General features: G+C 38.1%; 1 protein-coding gene across 1 annotated transcript in view; it reads right to left on the reverse strand.

The window, feature by feature from the left end:
- The window catches only part of itfg1 (integrin alpha FG-GAP repeat containing 1), a 170,018-nt gene that overhangs the window by 38,308 nt on the left and 107,076 nt on the right, over positions 1–24,634 (reverse strand). The window contains exons 4-5 of the mRNA XM_048605953.1: positions 20,372–20,415; positions 4,134–4,212 (exon numbers count right to left, since the gene is read on the reverse strand). Of these exons, the coding sequence (XP_048461910.1) occupies positions 4,134–4,212; positions 20,372–20,415 (123 nt within the window). The remainder of the gene's footprint in view (positions 1–4,133; positions 4,213–20,371; positions 20,416–24,634) is intronic.

Raw genomic sequence — 24,634 nt, forward strand, 5'->3', positions numbered from 1 at the left:
GGCAAGCTCATCCTAAATCCCATGTGATCAAACTGTACTAATTAGTCTATCATGCGGAACCAAGCCATTATCAAAGTTTTTAGTAAAATCCAAGTAAACAATGTCTACTGCTCTGCCCTCATCAATCTTTTTGGTTACTTCCTCAAAAAAAATCAATTACGTTTAAGAGCCATTTCTCCCTTGCACAAAACCTTGTTGACTATCCCTAATCATTCCTTACCTCTCCAAATGCATGGAAATCCTACCTTTCAGAATCACCTTCAACAACTTACCCACCACCAATGTCAGACCACAGGTCTATAGTTCCCAGGCTTCTCCTTACAGTCTCTCTTAAATAAAGGCACAACATTAGACACCTTCCAGTCCTCTGGCACCTCACACATGCTTAGTAATGTTGCAGATTGGGTTTAATAATAAAACAGAAGCTTATAACACAAACAAAATGAAGATAAAATAGAATACTGAAACTATTTACATTTTATACAAATTTAAAGATTTCAAAACACGTGCTAAAATACAATCTCATTAATCTCAAAAACCCTCCTTTACAGTACTCAAATATCACAGAGAATTCCCTTCTCTTTCAAATCTGAAGGCTTAATTTAATGGTGCCTTCAATTCCCATCTTGAGAATCTATAGCCTCTTCCTGGAGCTTAAACTTTCTCAGCCTCAATAATCTCTTCAGTGTTATAACGAAGCACTTCTGGGTCTGGAATTTTTCAGCTGAACTGCTTATACTGATGCAACTTCTTTCTTAACAGTCCTAAAATAACCTCCCTTTCTCAGGAGCAACAGTTCTGCCCATCCAACTTCAAGTAAGCTTTCCAGAAACCGCCCCAACTAAAAGTAAAAAGCTTCTTTCTAAGCTATGGGTGATTCTCCTAAGTCTAAATCTTTCCCCCCCCCGGAGTCTTCTATCTGAAGGCTACACCATTGATTTTGTTCATTATAAATTCTCCCAATGAAATCAAAATCCAATCTCCAGGAAGTCTCTAATTCTGTGTTTTAAAATCAGCAGAGCTACAAAAATACTCACAACTTAAACTCCAGACACATAAACCCAACATACTAGTTTAAAATTCAAAAATTTAATGTAAATGATATTAAATATTGATAGATTACACAGTTTACATCACAATTGCAAAAATACCTTTTTGTTGCTGCATGTTGAAGATGTTGCAAAATTTGTGAGAATATTCCTATGATCACCTTTTTTTGGCAGACTTGAGCAATTTGTTTTTGAATGTATTAATTTAGCTTCATAAAACTAGAAACTGGAGGAAATCTTGTTATTGTTTATGACTTTTCCTTATTATTTATGGAATGTGGATGTCGCTGGTTAGGTCTGCATTTATTACCCTCCCTTAGTTGCCCTGGAGAAGGTGGCAGTGAGCTGTCTTCTTGAAGTGCTGCAGCTTTTGGGGTGTTGGGACCATTGGGACACCCACAGTACTGTTACAGGAAGGGAGCTCCAGATTTTGACCCAGCAAGAGTGGAGGAATGGCAATGTAGTTCCATGATACTATGGTGTGTGGCTTGTTCAGGAACTTGTAATTGGCCGTGTTTCCTTATATCTGCTACCCTTCTCCTTATAGATGGTACAGGTTCCGAGTTTGGAAGGTGCTGTCAGAGGAGCCTTGGTGAGTTACTGCAGTGCATCTTAATCATACATTGCTGCCACTGGTGACACAGGGAGTAAATGTTGAATGTAGTGGAAGGTAAGTGCTGAACAAGTCAGCTGCTTTATCCTGATGATGGCAAGCTTCTTCCATGTTGTTGTATCCAGGCAAGTGGAAACTATACCATCATGTTCCTGACTCAAGCCTTTTTATTACATTATTTATAGAAGACAGAGAAAATCAGGTAGGTTTGGGCCATGCCTGATAGGGCACACAAGGATCTCTCATAGAATCATAGACTATTACGGTATGGAAAGAAGCTTTGCAGCCACCATGTTCACATTTGTCATCAACACCTATGTACCTGAATCCCATTTCTCAGCGCTTGGCCCATAGCCTAGAATGATATCACATTAAGTGTTCAGCAAAATATTTCTTAATCATTGTAATGGTTGATCCTGAATTGTGGAATAAAATTGCGTTTCTACAGTTTAACAAAGAAAAAGTAGCTTTTAAAATAAAAATCTAAGAATAATTAAAATTTGAAGAAAGGAGACTTCACATGTGTAGAAGTATATTTTTAATTTAAAATAATTTGGCAGTAATTAAGAATTATCACGTTGTTCAAAATTCAGCTAATTTTAATGTGTGAGCCCAAAGCTCTCCAGGCACTTTTTATGGGTAACTAGTGTTAAGTAAGTACTGCAAATGTCACAGCTTTCCACATGTTTCAATGCTGAGTTTATCAGTAGGGAAGCAGTATAGCAAATATATGGAGCAGTTACATAAATCAGATAATGACTTCCTGACTTTGCTTTTGTGTGAGAAGGCCACAAATCCTACTAACAAAATAATAGTGAGCACTTACTTATTATTACCACAAATCCAGGCCATGGCATTAATTCACATATTTGTAGTACACAATATTGTTATATGTCAAAAACAACTATACCTCTTCAGTCTACACAAAGCAAATTAAATTGCTTTGTGATAGCTCTAAAAGTAAGGCTTTTCTGAAGAAGGGTCCCAACCCGAAATGTCAACTTTCCTGCTCCTGTGATGCTGCCTGGCCTGCTGTGTTCCTCCAGCTTCACATGGTGTTGTCTTGGACTCCAGCACCTGCAGTTCTTGCTATCTCTACATTCTTATATGTCTGCCTGCTGCACCATTATATATTAGTGTAGCGTGTAAGGAAAATACTGTCTTTTCCTGGGTTTACTCCTCAAATGCAACTTCAATTCCTTCTCTGTTCCCTGTGCTGAATTCTCTGACGTTTAAACCAAGCCATTTCATAGCGGACAATGGCACTACAGGATTGCCTTTAAATGCATCGCATCAACACAACACACATAATTTTTACCAGTTATGCTTTACTATGAGAAACATGGTCTTAAAGTCAGGAATAATGACATTGTTTTGACACAATTTGGTCGACTGTTAGAATAATATTGTTGTCTGAAACTTTTCAAAGAGCAGGACAAGTATAGAAGACAAAATCTGCAAATCATAAACTCAATGATAATTTTCAGTTCAATAATTTTAAGTTTTTATTTATTGTAATTTATAATTTGAAGCTATGTCAGCTTTAAGGGTAATAGAAAACAAAATGTGATATGAGTGAAAACATCATGGATTAGCCAGTTTAGAAGGAGCATTATGTGTGCCAAATATATCTTTGAAAAATAAATGGCCTGAGCAAAATTAGACAGCTACTATAGGGGTTAACACAAGTACAGTATTTACATGAGCAACTGAGTGTAGTTGCATAACACGACTTAAGTTTAGATAGTTGAGCAGGTTACTATGGACACAGAGTATGCTGGAAGAGAACACTGAAAATCAGAACACGGAAAATCAAGATGAAATCAGGAGATAGGTCAGTAGGTAGACTGTAGAACAGGAAAGAAACAGTTACTGTTTTACCAGAGAGTATAGCTCACAGAATCTTGTGACTGAGCAGATAAGTTGTGAAATAAGCTTAAAACCTGGTGCACTTTGGTGACCTGCCTTGTCCAGCTTGAACTTTGGACACAAGATGTGAACCTTTGGCATTTAAAAATTTCATTCAGCAAGCTGATATGGACAATGTGAATGCTTAGTGTTTGTATGTTTATTATGATTGATACATGAACTTAAGGCAGAACCAACTTCATTGTATATAAAATATTGAAATTATAGACATGAGAATCACAGATCTACTAATTAACAAGATGAACCAGAGGGGCCACATCCAACACTGAATTTAAAATTAAGTAATGTAAAATTCCTGTTGGTGAGGGATTATTAAAATTGAATGATTGTATTTCATTGAGGGCTATTCAGAAACAATTCCTGGCTGCTATTTGGTAGACTTAATTTCAAATGCGATACCTTATTGAAGTACCTTCAGTCATCCCAGTTCAATTCATTTTATTTCTTTTTAGTGATTTGATAAAATTACTTCTGTTAAACACATTAGTGAAAACAAATTGCAAAAATAAGTTATATTAGACCCGAGTTTTAACTTTACCCACCTGATGCATTTTTAAGGTATCCATTTGCATCTGCAGTTGTGTACATGATATATGGCCCAGGCTGATTCACCCCAAATGGCTACAGGAAGAAACATAAATCAAGTGAGTCTACACACATTGCACATACAACTTAGCAAATAATGCTTTAAACAAGTGAAATCTGAGCAATTGATTAAATTTCTTCATATTAAGAGGAAGCGCTTAATCCCATTGGGCTGTGTTACATGCCTGTATCATCAACAACTTGAAACTTCTTTTTCCAATTTTCCTTAAAAAATGTAACATGCTCTGATAATCCTCTGTATAAAGAAATATTTCCTAAAACCTTTCCTCACTCAATAATTCCAAATAAATTCTGCATTCAGAGGAAATATACAAGGCCTTTGGGAGACCACATCTGAAATACTGTGTGCAGTTTTGGTCTCCCATTTTTGAAAAAGTTGTTCTGGCTATGGCAGGAGTGCAACAAACATTTAACAGACTGACTCTTCGGATGGCAGAACTGATGTATGCAGAGAGAATGGATCAGTTAGGACTGTATTCACTGGAGTTTAGAAGAATGAAGGGGGTCTCATAGAAACTTGTAAGATTCTAACAGGACTAGACAAGGTAAACTCAGGAAAGATGTTCTTGATGATTGGGGAGTCATTTTAAAAACATATAGCAGCAGGAGAGAACCAGTTAACACATTGAGCCTGTTCAATATTCAATAATGTCAACTCCACTTTCCCACGTATTTTTCGTTACCCTAAGAGATCAAAAATCTATCTCATTGAGCCTTGAATATACTCAACAGTGCAGCATGCACAACCCTCAAAAATTTACAGCCTACTGAGTGAAAGAATTTCTCCTAGTTTCAGGCCTAAATGAATGACCTCATATCCTGAGACTATGTTTGATTTATCTTCAAGGGGAAACAAGAACTCTGAACTACCCTGTCAAGCCTCTTCAGAATCATGTACATTTCAAGAAAATCTAAAGTCCAGAATCTCTCATCATAGGACAACTCTTATTTCATCACAGGAAGCAATCTAGCTGATGTTGTACTGTCTCCATTGTAAGTGAATTATTCCATAAATATGAAACTGCAGAATATTCTATGAATAGTCCCACCAAAGCCTTATACAAGCATTGCTCCCTTATTCTCATACTTCCAAATCCGTTGCAATAACAGCCAACATGTCACTTTGCTTCCTAATTGCTTGTTGTGGCTGCATGTTAGCCTTTTACGTTCCTTGTACAAGTACACCCAAGTTTCTGAATATTAACATTTAAAAGTTTCAAGCCCTTTAAATAAAACATTCTTGTTTTCCTTTCATATTACCAAGGTGACTAATTTCATACTTGATCCACACCTTGTTGCCTATTCCTTTCATCTTTTACTATCTCTTTGCAGCCTTTTTGCATCCTCCTTATTCACACATAGCTATGTATCAGCAGCAAATGTAGATGTGTTACTCTCAGTTTCTTTGTTTAGGTCATACATAGAGATTCAAAATAACTGAAGCTGCAGCACTGATGCTTGTGGCACTCTGCTAATTATAGGCCATCAACTTGAAAATTATCTATTTATCCCAGCTCTTTGTTAATAATTCCTTCATTAACGCTACTATATTACCTCAAATCCATACCTTTAGCACTAGGCTTTTGCGTAGCACCCTGTCAAATGTCTTTTCAAAACGCAAGATTATTACATCAAATGGTTCCTTTTACCTAACCCAGAGCAATATCCTCCATAGGTTCTAATAAAATTGTCAAACACAATTTCCTTTTTAATAAAACCATGTTGGACTTTCTAATCATTCCATGATTTTCCAAGTGCATAGTTGTGACCTAATAAATAGATCCCAGCATTTTCCTTATGACTGAAGTCAAACTAATTGGCCTGGAGTACACTTTTTTCTTTCACTTTTTCATTTCACTTGCTAACTTTCAACTGCTAGGAACATTTCTAAAAGCTAGGAAATTTTGGAAAACCTTGGAGATTTGACAGCTTTCATCCGCTTTTCTGACATTACCTGTTATAGGTTTAAACCCAGAGAAACCATTCCTCTATGCCAAATCTTTAAGTTTGACAATAACTGATTCTATCCAGATTTCCTCTGAACTGTGAATTTTTCTTACATGTATACCAGCAACACTTGAGACCTTAGAATTTCTCAACTTTTGATAATGTGCAAATGTCTAACCAAACACTTCTCATTTGGAAATTGCACAAACTAAATCTTACAACTGAAGTAATGGTACTTTTCCAGATTTGTTCTATACTTCTTATTGGAAAGGCAAGAAAGACCAGCTTATATTATCAGAACAATGGCACAGCTGGCTTCTTGGTTCATTGGCTGATTTTTATTCCCTTTTCTAGACATCACTGAAATAGGCCCTTTGGCCTTCCATGTGTATGCCAACCAACAAACACCAAACTATATTTCTGAAGAAGGGTCTAGGCCCGAAACGTCAGCCTTCCTGCTCCTCTGATGCTGCTTGGCCTGGTGTGTTCATCCAGCTCTACACCTTGTTATCTCAGATTCTCCAGCATTTGCAGTTCCTACTACCTCTGAAACTATATTAATCCCATTTACCTGCACTTGGCATTTTAAGTGCTGTGTTGCAAGAATATCTGCCTCCATCACCCTCTCAGACAGCACATTCCGTATTTCTACCACCCTATAGGTGAAAATCATTTCCTTCTCCTTTTTCATTGTCTTCTTTCCTGCCTTCATCATTCGAGGCATAAAGTATAAAAATTGGCAAGTCATGTTGCAGTTGTATTGAACTTTAGTTAGGCCAATGTGGAATATTGCACACAGTACTGGTCGCCACACTACCAGAAGGATGTGAAGCCTTTGGAGAGGGTACAGTAGAGTTTTAGCAGGATGATGCCTGGTTTGGAGGGTATTAGGTATGAGGAGAGATTGGACAAACATGGCTTGTTTTCATTTGAACGTCAGAGGCTGAGGGGTGACCTGGTAGAAGTTTACAAAATTATGAGAGGCACAGATAGAATGGATTGTCAGATTCTTTTACCCAGAATAAATGTCAATTACTAGGGGACATTGGTTTAAGGAAAAGGGGGTAAGTTTAAAGGAGATGTGTGAGGGAAGTTTTTTTTTTGAAACAGACGGTGGTAAGTGCTTGGAATGTGCTGCCACAGGAGGTGGTAGAAGCAGGTACAATACAACATTTAAGAGGCATCTTGACAGGTACATGAATAGGGAATTGAAGAATACAGACTGCATAGAAGCAAAATGTTTTTAGTTTAGAAAAGTATCATATGTTGGCGCAGGCTTGGTGGGCCAAAGGGCATGTTCCTGTATTGTACTGTTCTTGTTCTTTGTTCCTTCGCAGTAGAGAAATTTTACTTGGTTCTGATCCCAGTCAGGTCTTCTTTAAGGTGCCCTATAATCTTCTAATCTTGGGCCTTTCTGAGCTAAAATAAATCCTTGGTTAGTCTGTAATAAAAGCAAGCTAATGTCATTCAATAAGCAATTTCCCATTAATGCTCTGGAGAACCTTGTTTTCTGATACGTGCATTTTAGGTCACTGTTATGAAGGACTGTCTAACCTAATTATATATTAAAAACCCTGTACAAAAGTAACCCACCCATATGCCAATATTTTAAAATCCAACTCTAAAAATGATATCAATCACACATCTTGTATCACATTATATTCTTGGCTAGTTTCCTCTCAGTGAATCTACAACATAGCTCTTTAAGACATTAAAATCTTTCCTCTGATAATGCATTAAAATCAGTACACGGTAGTCCTGTGTACTAAACTGACTTTCTTCTTCATCTACTGAATTCTAGTAATTTCAGATTAAAAAAAATTTAATTGTTTAAACCAAAACACAAACAGATGGTTAAGTCATTTTTAAAGTACATTATATGATCCATTTTCTGATCATTAAGACCACGTTCTAATCTTTCACTACAATGCAGTATTTTTCCACGGAGATTAGTTTTGGCACCCATTGTCTATGACCAGACAAGCATCAGATGCATTCACTATAAATAGTTTTTAGTAGTACTGTTCCAGTACAGGCACAACACTGGCATCTACCTGACAATGTAGAAAATTGTCCAGGTATGCCCTGTACGTAAAAAGCAGGACAAATTCAACCTGGCCAATTACCGCCCCATCAGTCTACTCTCAATCATCACTAAAGTGATGGAAGATGTCATCAACAGCGCTACCTAGCAGCACCCGCTTAGTCACATCCTGCTCAGCGGCACTCAGACCACTAGGGTCAAAGCTCTTGACCTCATCACAGCCTTGGTTCGAACGTGGAGAAAAGCGCTGAATTTCAGAAGATAGATGAGAGTGACAGCTCTTGACATCAAGGTCACATTCAACCCTCCACAGCATTAATGAGCCCTAGCAAAACTATAATCAAGGGGAATCAGAGGGCAAAATCTCCGTTAGTTGGAGATATACCTGGCATATAAGAAGATAATTGCAGTTGTCAGATGTCAGTCATCTCTGCAGGTGTTCCTTAGGGTAGTGTCCTTGGCCAAACTATCTTCAGCTGCTTTATCAATGACCTTCCCTCCATCATAAGGTCAGAGGCGGGGATATTCGTCGATGATTGCGCAATGTTCAGCACTATTCATGACTCCTCAGATACTGAAGCAGTCCATGTTCAGATGCAACAAGACTGGGACAATATTCTGGCTTGGTCAGACAAGTTGCAAGTAACATTCGCATCACACAAATGCCAGACAATAACAAACTCTAATAAGAGACAGTCTAGCCACAGCCCCCTTGACATTACCATCACTGGTTCCCCCCGTTATTAACATCCTGGGGGCTATCATTGACCAGAAACTAAACTAGACTCACCATATAAATACAGTGGCTACAAGAGCAGGTCAGAGGCTAACCCACTTCCTGAATCCCCAAAGCCTGTCTACCTTCTTCCAAGTACAAGTAAGGAACATGATAGAAGACTCTTCACTTGCCTGGATGAGTACAGTTCCAACAACACCAAAGAAACTTGACATCATCCAGAACAAAGCAGCCTGCTCAATTGGCACCACATCCACTCCCTCTAACACTGGCGCTCAATAGCAGCCATGTGTGCTATCTATAATATGCATTGCAGAATTTCGCCAAAGGTCCTTAGGCAACATCTTCAAAACCTGTGACTACTTCCATCTAGAAGGACAAGGGCAGCAGATACATGGGGACAAGTAATTTCACGTTCAAGCCACTTAGCATCCTGACTTGGAAATATATCACCACTACTTCACTGTTCCTGCATCAAAACCCTGGAATTACTTCCGAATTCCATTGTGGGTTGACCTACTGGACATGGACTGCAGCGGTTCAAGAAGGCAGCTTGCCATCACCCTCTCAAGGGCAACTAGAAATGTGCAATAAATGCTGACCAGCCTGTGACGCTCACATCCCACAGCGAATAAAAAGCTTGTATTCTAGCTACGTTGGAAAATCCAAGCTTCAGCTTTATCTGGACTGACATGTACAAGATCAATATTCAATCGATTTTATACTGAAGTCAGTTTAAATTATATTACTTTACAGTGTATTCTTGCATTTTACTATGAACATTCCATTAAACCTCATTATATCAATAAGTGGATACATTAAATTTAATGAATTTTTCTACTTTTGTGTAAACAAAATAAGAGTTCAGTGAAGCTTTGTGGAACAGAGTAAAATGATTGCCTGCAGGAATTAATACAATTCATTGATGCTCATTGTGTATAGTATGAATATAAAATTGTAAATGATATTGATGTTGTTGGTGGTAGGAGTCAGAGGACGAGTGGTAGAACTAATAACAAGAACTGTACCAAAATATGAGAAGACACAAGTAGTTGCACATTGGGCAGATAAGTGGCAAATACAATTTAATATCGTGAAGTATGACTTAGTTCGCCTTGGCTGTAAAATAAGGAGAATAAGTCAGATGAAGGAGAAAAATATCTGGGAACACAAAAGTAAGGAGACAATGTTAAATTTATATACAACCTTTGAGGGCACTCTTTGAAGTACTATCTACAGTTCTGAATTCCATACTACAAAAATTTTGAAGCTCATGAGAAAATGTAGAAAACAATGTTTACAAGGATGCTATCAGCATTGATAGGATGTAACTATCAGAAAATACTGAAAAGTCTTGCTTTCTTTTCTTTGAGAAGTCTATAATGAGAGGTGTTGGAAAACTTCTACATTATGAATGTGGGAAAACTTGCAAGTACGTCCATATCAAGGGGGCATAAATATAAGACAGAAAGTAACACATGAAAGATAGAATTTAGGGGAGTTGTGTGTTTGGAAACAACGTGGGATGTGGTATTTAGAACCCAAAGATGCTTGTGCAGAGTACAAGCAGCACTAACACACATAATAGCTGAACAGTGTATTTTTCTGCTGTCGATTCCATGTAATTTTCTATTTTCTATTTAGGGTTTGTTAACTCAGTTGGCTGGTTGGCTAGGAAACTTTATGATGCAGTGATAGAATCCCTATCTTTGAGCCAGAAGCTTTGGATTAGAGTCCCATGGCAAGACCTGCTGTCATGGAAGGCATTCATAAAGTGGCTAAGCAGGTTGACTATAAGCTTACAAATTCTTCTAACAACAGCAGGCAGTAACAGCAGTAAAGTATCCTAGTCAGCCATCCTACAAAAGGCAATGCCAACTGATTGTAACACTTTGTCCGTAAGCATGGATCAGTTCAATGGAAGCCCATGGGTCAATCCTCAAAAAAAGAGAGGATGAGTGAAAAGACAGACAGACAGCTCAGTTGGATAGATACAGAATAATATAGAATTATGTAAATAGCACAGGTACAGACTCTACACGAGCAGTGTCAGTTCATGGAGGCCAACCTCCTTGCTTTGTGAAATATGGCGAATTACATTTAATAAATTATTGATTCTAGATTACATTTAGCATGTTTAGCTTTAAAATAAATTAGGGTCTTGTAAAATTAAAATGAGTACCATTTAGATGAAATATGATCAGTCAAGCCAGGTTTCAATCAGAGATCTGTTGATATGCTGCTCCTCTTGCCTCCACCTCGATTAAGTCTAACCAGGGAAGGCCCCAGATGGCTTGCCTGCCCCATTGCCAAATGACGTGTACAGTGCCAAGTGTACAAGTAATGCCCAGTTAAGCACCTCATGCTGTTGCTGCAAGTGTTAAAGTAATGATGTGAGGGCAGGGCTCACCACGTGGACAATATGGCAATCAAATGAAGAGTACTTGCGAGACCCTTGTTCAAAGGCACTAAAGTGCTGATAGCCAATCCCCTTCTTTCTGGCCATTTTCCCCCTACCTTGAAATTCTCTTCCTGCTGTCAAACATTTACTAAGCTCTCGGATATTGTATCAATACCAGCTACCACCTCCATGGTGTGTTGCCGTTCAATTATGCTCTCTGATTGGCTGGCAGCTCTGGGTGTGCGTGACTTGTAACCCTCCTTGGTCCTTAATGCTGGGGAAGACTGGCTGCTGCCTGAGTGACACATTATTTGATGGGCCTTCTTTAAAACAGGTGCATGGGATTCTCATCTGTCTCCAACCAGCAGGTAAGATCCCAGGGGCATCCAAAAAATTAACCTCTTAGTTTCTATCAACCCCTCCTTTTTCCAATAACTGTGATTTTCTGGGCTTGTATGGAAAAGGTAAAATGTCTAGTTCACTACTCTAAACCGTACTTTTGATGATATGAAACACCTGTTTTAAGGTACAATTCAAACAGAACAGTAGTGCCTTGTTACTGTGCTTTCACTCAAATCATGGTTACAGCTGGTTGAAGTGAGGCAAAGTATTTGTAGTATATATTTAACCAGTATTGTTACTGCACTGACTGTTCTTATGCCTTTTTTAAACTTGGAAATGAATTACTAAATATTAAAATTCTTTGCTCTGGTTTGACAGCATTTTATAAAGGTTTTTCATCAGCTCCTAAATACACTGGATCACCTGGACACAGTGAATAATAGAAGATCAGGAGGGATCAAACAGACAGCATTAAAAGGAACCTGCAGATTTTGTTCCAATGTATGAATGGGGAAAATTATGGGTTCCTTTCTTGATAAATGCTGTGATCTGCCAAAATTTTAGAATATTTGTTAAGTTCTGGCAATCCAGCGTATGTGGGTACAGGGCCAGGAAAGCATCCCCATTAATCTTTCTTCCAGTTTTCAGACATTTCAGGATCTTCATAAAAAACTGCAGTTATTTCCCGAGTGATAACATTGGAAAACTAACGCATCATCCTCCGACACTTCCGCCATCTGCAATCCGACCCCACCACCAAAGACATCTTTCCTTCCCCACCCTTATCTGCTTTCCGGAGGGACAACTCTCTCCGTGACTCCCTTGTCCGCTCCACACTCCCCTCCAGCTCCACCACACCCGGCACTTTTCCCTGCAACCGCAGGAAGTGCTACACCTGCTCCCATACCTCCTCCCTCACCCCCATCCCAGGCCCCAAGAAGACTTTCCACATCAAGCAGATGTTCACCTGCACATCTGCCAATGTGGTATACTGCATCCGCTGTACCCGGTGTGGCTTCCTCTACATCGGGGAAACCAAGCGGAGGCTTGGGGACCACTTTGCAGAACACCTACGCTCGGTTCGCAATAAACAACAGCACCTCCCAGTCACGAACCATTTCAACTCCCCCTCCCATTCCTCAGACGACATGGTCCATCCTGGGCCTCCTGCAGTGCCACAACGATGCCACCCGAAGGTTGCAGGAACAGCAACTCATATTCCGCTTGGGAACCCTGCAGCCCAATGGTATCAATGTGGATTTCACAAGTTTCAAAATCTCCCCTCCCCCTACCGCATTCCAAAACCAGTCCAGCTCATCCCTGCCTCCCTAACCTGTTCTTCCTCCCACCTATCCCCTCCTCCCACCTCAAGCCGCACCTCCATCTCCTACTGACCAACCTCATCCCGCCCCCTTGACCTGTCCGTCCTCCCTGGACTGACCTATCCCCTTCCTAACTCCCTACCTACACTCACCTTTACTGGCTCCATTCCCGCCTCTTCGACCTATTTGTTTCCTCTCCACCTATCCTCTCCTCTATCCCTCTTCTATCCGCCTCCCACTCTCTCCCTATTTATTTCGGAACCCCCTTCCCCTCCCCCTTTTCTGATGAAGGGTCTAGGCCCGAAACATCAGCCTCTCTGCTCCTATGATGCTGCTTGGCCTGCTGTGTTCATCCAGCCCTGCACCTTGTTGTCTCTTTAAAGAAAGTTCTCACTTCTTTTCAAACTGCATTCAAGAAACAAATTCATCCTCCTTTTTCCTTCCAGTTATTTCTGTTTATTTCAGTAATTTATCACAGCCAGGACAAATATCTAGAGCCAGGCAGAATCTGCCAGCTATAGACACTTGTTTTATTCTTTCTTTCCAAATTTTGAATTACTTCATTGAACTAGTTTTTGAAATCAATCACCGCTTTTCAATTGGTTTGCTACTATTTTGTAACAAACATCAGGATGATGAGAATGCAGCTTGTCAAATTGCTCCTGAAAACGTGAATGTATTAAGGCTCCTATCCATAGATTTGCTGACCAAAGCATATTATAACTTGGGTAATTTTCATTATGTGAGTAAAAATGTACCCAATGATGAACTACACAAACAAAAGACAATACTGCACGATTCTTCTTTGAAAAATATAACTTCTAATAGTCTACATTGTTCCCATCACAGACTAGGCTGGCAACAGCTATTGGTATGATGGCAAAAAATCATCAGCATTGCCTGAATGGTGTAACATTGTGCCCTAGAGGGTATCTTTGCCAATTGCGGCAGTTTAAGTATTGTATTGTCTACGAAATCTTAATTCTGCTTTTGTCCAAATCTAAATACTTCATATGGAACACAAATACGGTGGGTAATATTATTCCATGATGTTATTCTGTAATGTTCTTCCATCACCTAATATCGGTGTTAGTGAGAATGAAAAAGAAAGTTCCTGAACACAAAAAAGATTTGTCAGTGAAAATCAATGCGTAGACCTCAAGAACCTTCAAAAGAAAGATTGTTACTTTGGCTTGTCCATCTCCCCCATGTCATTATTCAGATAGGTTATGCAGGACATAGCAAACAACATGGAGACAGAGTCCAACAAATACAAGACTACTTCTCCTCAGTGATCAAGGCATGGGAACTTCATCTTCAGTAGGTCAATTGTCTGCTCAATCATTGCCCTTCAGGATGCATGGACACAAGTTTGGGAGTTCTGCATTAGGGTCATTAGCTGTGGCTTCTGGAAATACCCCTTGTAACCCATGAGCCAACCTTGGACATGATGCGAGAGGAACAAACATTCACAGCACTTTGGAATGTGCAGAATGTAAACAACACAACTATTCCCTGGAAAGCAGACACACACCTACAGGAATAATCACCTGTGATCTTACACAAGCTGAACACAGGAGGAGTTAAATCCCTTCGTGTTCAGGAATCTGGCTGGATGATGCCAGGAGCTCAGAGCGCCACACGAGTGTAACCAGTTGCCCTTGGACATAACAAAACCAGCAAAGGATGCAAATCCCACAGCTCTCTGGATTCACGGTAAACTGCATAAATTTATGTACTCTCCTGGAAAGGGAACCAGTGAATTCATCATGAACTAGTTGGTGACTGATTGGGAGATGCCACACAACTTCCCAGTTGTACTTTGAAAGGAGCTGGTTGTGAAGAAGTAAATTCTGTTGTGATGTTTATTGCCACAGGCATAGTGTGCATTCCAAGCCGTGTTTTTGCAGATGGCAAATGCCCACTTTTTCACCCTCCTGCCTGCCTTCAACAGCAACTACATGGTGAGTTAGTTTCTCCACCTCTCTTGGGCAGACTCATTGCTCTGGAGAGGCTATATTTCTTAGACAGTCATGCTCCCACAATACATTGGTCTGGTTAATACCTGTTCTGATTTAGTTTGCTAATGAAGTAGTGCCCTGAATATGCTACATTCCTTGTACCTTATCAGGGTTATTGTTCAAACATATATTTGGAATCAGTCTGTTAATGATGTAGTTTCTGTCAGAAGCATGAAGCAGCATGTACCTACCAGTGCCCAGAAAGATATCTACCCCACGAGGTACATCCCTCGTATACAGAGTCAGATCTTTGAAGATATATTTCATTTGCTTACTGATAACAAGATTTCAGAATCTGAAACTATAATTCCAGTGAAATGGGGTAAGACAAATCCTTTAATCCGTTGTCAGAAATGTAAATTTTGACCTCCCATGCAATTAAGTTCCGCCCTCCACATTTCTACCCATGCAGAACTAGGACATTCTGTTTTTAGTGATTTATTAATACGTGAAAGGTGATCTAAAATTACTTGTTCTTGCCAGATTTTTTGTTCAGTCCTTGTAATACATATTTCACGACCAAAATAAGCGACCTGCTATCAGTGTGGGTGCAGGTTGCTGTCCAGCTTGCCTTGGCCCTCCCAATGTTTTAATATCCTTGTATCTTACAAAGAAACTCAGCATCGAGACACATGGGAACAGAAAGATGTTGTGTGGTACTTACATGAAAAATTTCCACTAAACATGACAGAAAATTAGTGTTTGGCTATTCCAGTGTAAGCTTTTTGTTTAGTAATTAAAATTTATTACAGAACTTATTTAAACAACCTCTCAGGCACTGAAAATTAACCATTTGCCTGTCGAGTCTCATTTGTTAATTTTAATTTTTGGTTCCAATTTTAAAATAGTTTAAAATAATTTGCTTCTCATCTCTCACTTAATCCTTTCTTTCTTTACTTCTCTATGTTTTGCTTTCTGTACATGATTTTACAATGAGTTAACTTTCCTAAAAGATACTTCCTGGTTCAGACTCCACATGCCTCGGCAAAGATTATGCAATCTGGCTATTTAAGGGAGATATGTAGTTGCTCGCTCTGTTCACACAAATCCTACCATATTCCTTGTACAGGATGTTGCTGTGAATCGGGGAATTTCTGATAACTCAGACTTCAGTGCAAAGGCAGACAGACTATAGGCTACTGTAACTGTACTAAATAATTAGTGCCATCCATTTATCATGACATGAAAAGATGCAACCAAAGATTGCAGAAGTTGTGTAAAAAAGGTTATCAATACGCTTGTTGATTGCTTTAAAATTACCTTTCCTCATTCATAGAAGCATTCAAATCATCCTTGCCCACCTTTTTACAGCGTTCTTATTTCCCATCACTTCAATTCACATTCGTCCTATTCTTTTCCCAGTTTATGTTAGCACATTTTCTCTCCATCTCAAGTTCACTGAACCAATCCTAATTTGCTCTTGCACTATAGCTCCAACTTCTCTCTTGTACTGCTTCAGTTGGAGGTTGAATGTACATTGTGAATGGGAATTCCAATCTTGGCTAGAACGTCACAAATTCCCACCTGCGTACATGCATTAAGTTCCCTTTGGCAACAGCAAAACTACATAGCTATTTTGGAGAAGCGGTAAAGGAAATTTTGGAAAGCAGAACAGCATAGCTTTTGGAGATTTTCTCATAAGTCTTGTCACTATTTCAGGACATTTTTAAAAATTACTCAGTTGGCTGACTGCTAACTCTAGCACATGAATTTAATTCTGATAGGACACTAATTCAACTCACTTGACTACGAAAGTGTAACATACTGTAGTATTTAGAAACAAATAATTCAGTTGCAAGGGGTCCTTGGACAGTTTGATATGTATACCCTGTCATGATGTATGAACCGGAGATCATTAGGAGTCAGCAATTCAGCCCTTGAGAGTATTCAGCAATTAGGTAATGGTTGATTTACCTGCCTTTACTTACATCTGTAGATAAAATTATCGAACAAAAATTTAGCCATCTGAGTTTTGTATTCTCCACATGTAACAGGAATCATAACCTTTGGCTGGGGAAGGTGATGGGGTAAAGAGCTCCAAATTTCTGTTATCTTTGTGAAAAAGTGCTGCTAATTTTGTTCCTGAACAGCCTAGCTCTAATTTTAAAATGACGTTTCTACGTTGGTGAATACCCCTTTCATGCCCTTTAAATACTTTAGTCTTCTATTGTCAAAGGGATACATGCACAGACTATACAACTTGATCTCAAAATTTAACTGCCTAAACTCCAATATCATTCTGGTGATTCTGCAATGTGTCGTACCATAAGTAATTCGATTCTTCCCAATTATGGTGCCCTAACGAGAAGGCAACATTTAAAAAGGGGTTTTACAGAACTGGAGCAGAACTTGCTTCCAATAGTATTCAAGCCCCTTAAAACAAAAACTCACATTTCATTAGCCTTTTAAAATTTCTGTCAGTTTAATGGTTTATGTACTTTGACTCTCAAACTTACTTGGTGTCCTACAGTTATAGTTCCTTGCCACTTAGAAAATACTGATTTATTTTTCATGAGTCTAAAGTACTAAACCTGATACTTATACAGATCAAATTTCATTTGTGATACCTTTCCCCTTCTGCAGTGTCCTTTTGCAACTTCTTGCATCCACCTGCATTGTCTTTCTTAATTTTATACAATCTGAAAACTCAGTTTTACAACTTTTGATGCCATCATTCAAATAATTAACAAATATAATAAAGAGTTGAGGTGGAAATGATTGCTGTTACAGAGTAGTTTGTAATTCCGACCACTGTCCATCCTTAAAGATACACAGGGCCAAAATAATTTGTAAAGCAAATAAAACCTAAATCCCAAATATGAATAGAATAATATACCATATCCCTGTTGTAGGAACATGAGTCAATGTATTTGGTTCTTCCTGCTCCAAGTAGGCTTACAGTATTGACTAGGTTATTATCAAGTATCCTGTATAAACAATAAGTCAATTTAATGATTAACAGCTTTGTGGAAATCAACCAAAGTATTCAACTGCTGGCATTTTTAATTTATTGCATCTGTATGAATTGTCTTCTCACTAGCTAATCAGAATTAAATTACAAATGAATAAATGTGAACCCATAAAAACATACTACTCCAAAGTTTGCTTCAGTTTAAACACTATACAATATCTAGCAATGTTAGTTTACTGGCTGCTTTAGAACCTTCAATACAACAGTGTGAAAACAATGTATCCGACTGCTAATATCGACCCAGCTACAAGTAGATGCAAGACAACTGTAATTCTGTTGAAAATGAACAAAGAAAATATGGCTGATGGTAATGATACAAACAATGCAGTTAAAACCCTTAGGTTGCTAAGACAAGTTTGCTTTACAAAATTTTGTAAAATTTGGATAATGCCATATGCGCAATAATTTCACTCAATACCCGTAAAAGTAAAATAGGAGCATAAGTTTGGAACCAGTTGGGAATCACTGGACAATGGATATCATGGAAGGTATTTACAGAGCAAACTGTGGCTTATCTGAATATAAAGACAATATTCTAAGTAAAATGATAAAACCAATCTTTATTTAATGTTATGTAAAGTACTGAAGCAGTTTAGAAGATAGTAAACTTCAGAACACTGTTTATGTAAAAGCTTCGATATACTAAAGATTAATTTTGAAAAAATATGTACATAATAATTGTGTAGGTTAATGCTTGGTTTGAGGAATACTAAAATTATCACCTCAATGATTGCTCCCTGTGAACATACAATCTTTAAACAAAATTAACAAGGAAAATGTAAACACTTGCAAGATAAATTGTGTTCCATTAATGTATAGGTTTTACAATGATTATCAACACTGCATTTTAAACTTTTACTTGCCTATGATGAATCAAATGCAATTGTTTCAATAGTGGAATCTTAACATGTTTTTTCTGAATCAAATTAGCAGCAGGCTGCAAATTAATGCAAAGTTAGCATAGTCAACAAAAAAAAACATGAACATCTAAATTAGAACCATCAATAGGCCATTTGTCTCCTTGAGCCTATTCTGTCTGTCATTCAATAAGATTGTTGCTGATCTTATTGTATCCTTAAGTCCACATTCTTGCCTATCTCAGTAGCCTTTGACTTTACATGCATAGCTCTCCTGCCATAGAAGGTTCGCCATTGGATTTTTGAGATTGAAGCAGAATATTGTTTTAGTTGCAATAGCCCTTAGGTTCCTGACATTGAAAATTGATGTTTATTTTAAATGCTAGCAACTCCTGTGCTGTTCCACTCATGATCAGATCGAGTATAAACAGGTTATCCACATCTTTTCTATTTTCTCAAAACTGGAATCAGATTTGGAGCAGGATATTCGCTATAAATCCACTGATCTTTAAGGCTTTGAAGGATTCATTTGACTCCTGAAGAAAAAAAATGATGGGCTTTCTTAGTAGCCTGACAAACAGGATTTCAATATTCCTTCCATGTTATTCAGTTCACATTTTGTGAAACACTGAATTTGCCAAGGGTGAAAAAAAAGGACAATCTCATTTAGAGTCATTTTCACCACCTGCACATTACAGTCTAATTTAAATTGTTTACACCATCAAGGAACTCTTAATTACTTTTTAATACAGATTGGTGAGTAACAGCATTCCTAAGAAGAGTCATACTAGACTCTAAAATATTAACTCTGTTCTTCTCCCTACAGATGCTGCCAGACCTGCAGATTCTTTCTTTGTATTTCAGATTCCAGCAGTCACAGCATTTTGCTTTCATTTGTATAGCACAATTGTTTATGTTTTTCAGGAAAACAAATCCAAAACAAGAGATGCTTATTTTCTGGGCAAATGCTAACATAGTTTGGTCCACATTTTGAAAACATCTGGAATTAATTTAATTCCAACGTTCTGACAGGGATAGACCATATTCCTTTCTCTTATCCAAACCCCTTAAACCTAGGTTATGTGAATAAAAATAATTAGCATTTAAGAAAACAATTACCAAAAATACATTGGACTGTTCAATGTATTATTTGAAAATGATGAGCTTTATAGTAAAAGATTTTAACTCATAATACTACGTATGACATTAGATACTCCCATATTGGATTCACTTTCAATGCTTATGCTATTGTTAAGCAATAGTTGTTCAAATAAAACTAACAATTCTAACTTATATAAGAGATGATTAATATCTCAATTTATACTGTAATCATCAAAGCAGCATTCAATAATTTAATTTTTGAACTTTATGTAATATGTCCTCTGTATTGTAATTTCACAGTAGACTGCACAGGGAAACATTTTTCATATAGCCAACTAGCTCGATTATAACCAGCTTAATTATGCTACATATCAAACATTTTTAAGAAGTCAGTGTTACTTTTTAACAAATATAATTCAAAGTATTACTTACAGTGACCTTATGTGGGCAATCATTGGAACACAATCCACTGAGAACTGGGAAAGGAAATGAAACAATTATTGTTAACTTTGTTTTCAGGACAAACACATAATAAATAATTTGAATAAATAAATCTTAATTTAAGTACATATACAGAACCACAAGACCATAAAACATAGGAGCAGAAATTAGGCCATTCAGTCCATCGAGTCTGCTCCGCCATTCAATCATGTCTGGTAAGTTTCTCAACCCCATTCTCCTGCTTTCTCCCTGTAAACCTTGATCCCCTTGATAATCAAGAACCTATCTATCTCTGTCTTAAATATACTCAATGACCTGTTCTCCACAGACTTCTGTGTCAGTGAATTCCATAGATTCACCACTCTGGTTGAAGAAGTTTCTCCTCATCTTCCATCTAAAAGGTCTTCCCTTAACTCTAAGGCTGTGCCCTTGGGTCCTAGTCTCTCTGACCAATGGAAACATCTTTCCAACATCCACTCTGTCCAGGTCATTCAGTATTCCGTAAGTTTCAATTAGATCCGCCCTCATCCTCCTAAACTCCATTGAGTATAGACCCAGAGTCCTCAAACGTTCGTCATTTATTAAGCTTTTCATTCCTGGGACCATTCTCGTAAACCTCCTCTGAACCTGCTCCAGGGCCAGTACATCCTTCCTGAGATATGGGATCCTAAACTGTGTACAGTACTCCAAATGTGGTCTGAACAGAGCCTTTTAGAGCCGTGAAAGTACGTCCCTGATTTTATATTCAAGTCCTCTCAAAATAAACACCAAAGTTACATTTGCCTTCTTAACTACTGACTCAACCTGAATGTTTATCTTTAGAGAATCCTGGACTAGAACTCCCAAGTCTCTTTGGGCTTCAGACTTCTAAATTTTCTTACCACTTAGAAAATAATCTATTCTTCTAACCAAAGTGCAAGACCTCACACTTTCCCATGTTGTACTCCATCTGCCACTTCTTTGCCCTCTCTCCTAACCTGTCCAAGTCCTTCTGCAGCCTCCCCGCCTCCTCGGTACTACCTGTCCCTCTACCTATCTTTGTATCGTCTGCAATCTTAGCCAGAATGCCCTCAGTTCCTTCATCTAGGTCATTAGTGTCCAAGGTTTTAGAATAGATTTGTAGCTCGAGTTGTGGATGTTGTGGTTACCCAGCATGGTAATGAATCGTCTGCGGAAAAACAATGCACCAGCTCGGCGAGCCATCCAACCACAAGATCATTAATGGATGAAGTGAAAAGTTGTGGTCCCAAGATTGACCCTTGTGGAAACAACTAGTCACCGGCTGCAATCCTGAGAAAGACCCTTTTAACCCCACTCTCTGCTTTCTGCTAGACAGCCAATCTTCTATCCATGCTATCACCTTGCCTCTAACACCATGGGCCCTTATCTTACACAGCAGCCTCCTGTGTGGCACCTTGGAAAAGGCCATCTTGAAGTCCAGATAAATAACATCCATTGGCTCTCCTTGGCCTAACTTGCTCGATACTTCCTCAAAGAATTCCAACAGATTTGTCAGGCATAACCTTCCCTTGATGAAGCCATGCTGACTTTGCCCTATTTTACTGTGCACTTCCAAGTATTCAGAAATCTCATTCTTCACCACGGATTCCAAAATCTTAATAATGACCGAGGTTAGCCTAACCGGCCTGTAATTTTCTGTCTTTTGCCTTACTCCCTTTTTAAACAGGGGTGTCATGTTAGCGATTTTCCAGTCCTCTGGGACTCTCCTTGACTCTAGTGATTCCTGAAAGATCAAACCACTAATGCCTTTATTATCTCTTCAGCTATCTCCTTAAGAATTCTGGGGTGTAGCCCATCTGGTCCAGATGATTTATCCATCTTCAGACCATTCAATTTTTCTAGCACCTTCTCCTTGGTGATAGCCACCATACTCAGTGTAGCCCCTTGACTCTCTTGAATTTTTGGGATATTTCTCATGTCTTCCACTGTGAAGACTGGTACAAAGTGATTATTCAGTTCCCCAGCCATTTCCTTGTTCCTTTCTACTATCTCTCCAGCGTCATTTGCCAGCGGTCCAATGTCCACTTTTGCCTCTCTTTTGTCCTTTATATATCTGAAGAAACTCTTAAAATCCTCCTTTATATTACTGGCTATCTTACCCTCATATTTAATCTTCTCCCTCCTTATTTTTTTGGTTGTCCTCTGTTGGTGTTTGTAAGCTTCCCAATCTTCTGGTTTCCCATTGCCCTTCGTCACATTATATGCTTTCTCTTTTGCTTTTATGCTATCCTTCACTTCCCTAGTCAGCCATGGTTGCATCATCCTCCCTGTCCATGCTTCTTTTTCCTTGCGATGAATGTTTGCTGTGTTTCCTCAATTATTCCTAGAAACTCCTGCCATTGTTGTTCCACTGTTTTTCCTTCTAGGCTCCTCTCAATTCTGCCCAGGTCCTCCCTCATGCCTCTGTAGTTGCCTTTATTCAGCTGTAAAGGACTACATCCTTATTCTAATTTTAGAAAGCTTGGAAACATGAGGAAAGCAGTTAGCTAGAGAAAGGCCCCGGAACAGAGGTATATACAAAAAAAAGCATGAGGGTGCAATATCATCATGATAATTTCACAAGCAATTTCAATTTTAAGTGTGGTCATAACACTTTAAGAGTGGAAATAGCTGATACAAAATTATAAAAATATGTAAATAATAGGGTTTTGTAGGCAGAGGGTGCCAACTAGTGTAACACTAATTTTGAGGATGTTTTCTGTATTTATTGTAACAGCAAACACTTCAAAATTATCAACTTACATCATCAATCCTCTATTTAGTTTTACAGCAAGTTAGTGAAAATTACTAACGATTGCTGAAAGGAATCTATTATATACCATTAGTTCCAATGATATTGGAAATCTGTAAAAAACACTTTTGTGGTTGTTATCAGTATGTTAAAATTAATACCACTTTTAATTCCCTATAAAATCAAAAATGAGTTTCCCTATATCTAGTACAAGCAGACTGAGCTTGAAAGTTGGTTCTTAAATGCACAATATTCATCATCCTGGCATCAATGCAGATTCTTTCAATTGAACATCTACACTGTAATTACTGAAGTACATGGTGCAAATTTAAAACACAGATGCTACCACACATATTCATTGTGAATGTTCCAGTCTCAAGACCATTAAACTGATAACCTGACAGACAAAATGCTTTGAACAATGACGTTTAGTTGCAGATTAGTAGGCAATTAATAAAAAAGAAAGAAATTTTTGAAATGCCATACAAGGTAAATATATTCTTCAAATTTAAAAGAAGTCACTCCTTAAAGTTTTGAATAAATTAATTTACTGTTCTCATTAAGTTTGGATTGTAGGAAGCTACGGCAACAGAAATGATATTGACCAACACACATGGAAATTATGAACATTATGGATCTCAACCTGCAATCTATCAAGACAATTTGTGTTCAGGCATATGTTGCATATCATCAAGAATAGGAACAATTCAAACCTAAAAGCTGCATAGCACGACAACCATGTTGTGGAACAGACTGCTACACATCACAATTATTTGAAGCTGTAGAACATGAAAATTTGATGACATTCTTCAAAGAACATTTGTAAGGAAACAACTTTTAAGTTAAAGTATATAATTTTAGAAAATCAATCAAGCTCAGTTTCTGCATAAGAAACTCTGATCTATGAATATATGAAATAGGAAAAGTAGACCATTCGGACCCTTGATCCTGCCCCATCATTTAACACGATCACGTTTGATCTGTTTGTGCTTTGAATTCCACGCTTCTATCTACCCTTGATAACTTTTTGATCCCTTGCCTATGACTATGTACCTCTGCTGCAATCATTTTTAATAACCAAGTTTCTACTGCCTCCTGGGGTAGAGTTCTAAAGATGCACAGCCCTCAAAGAAAAAAAAATTCGCATATCTGTCCTAAAAGGACTTCTAATTTTAAAGTAGTGCCCTCTTGTACTAGACTGAACTGACCCACAAGAGGAAACAACCTCTTCAAGTTCAACTTCTCAAGGCCATTCAGAATTTTATACACTTCAATCAAGACACTGCTTACTCTTCTAAACTCCAAAGGAAACAAACTGAGCCTAACTCATCCTCATAAGATATTCTTCTCATCCTAGTTTTCTATTTTATTGATTTCTGCAACTAAATATGTCAACTAAATATGAAAAGCCATCCAGTAATGGTTACTAGAAAGAGGTCTAATTTATGCTCCACTTCAACAGTAATTAAAATAATCAAGTTTAATTAAATTACCAAAAGAAA

This window comes from Rhincodon typus, chromosome 15 (assembly GCF_021869965.1).
Source record: "Rhincodon typus isolate 14 chromosome 15, sRhiTyp1.1, whole genome shotgun sequence".
NCBI lineage: Eukaryota > Metazoa > Chordata > Chondrichthyes > Orectolobiformes > Rhincodontidae > Rhincodon > Rhincodon typus.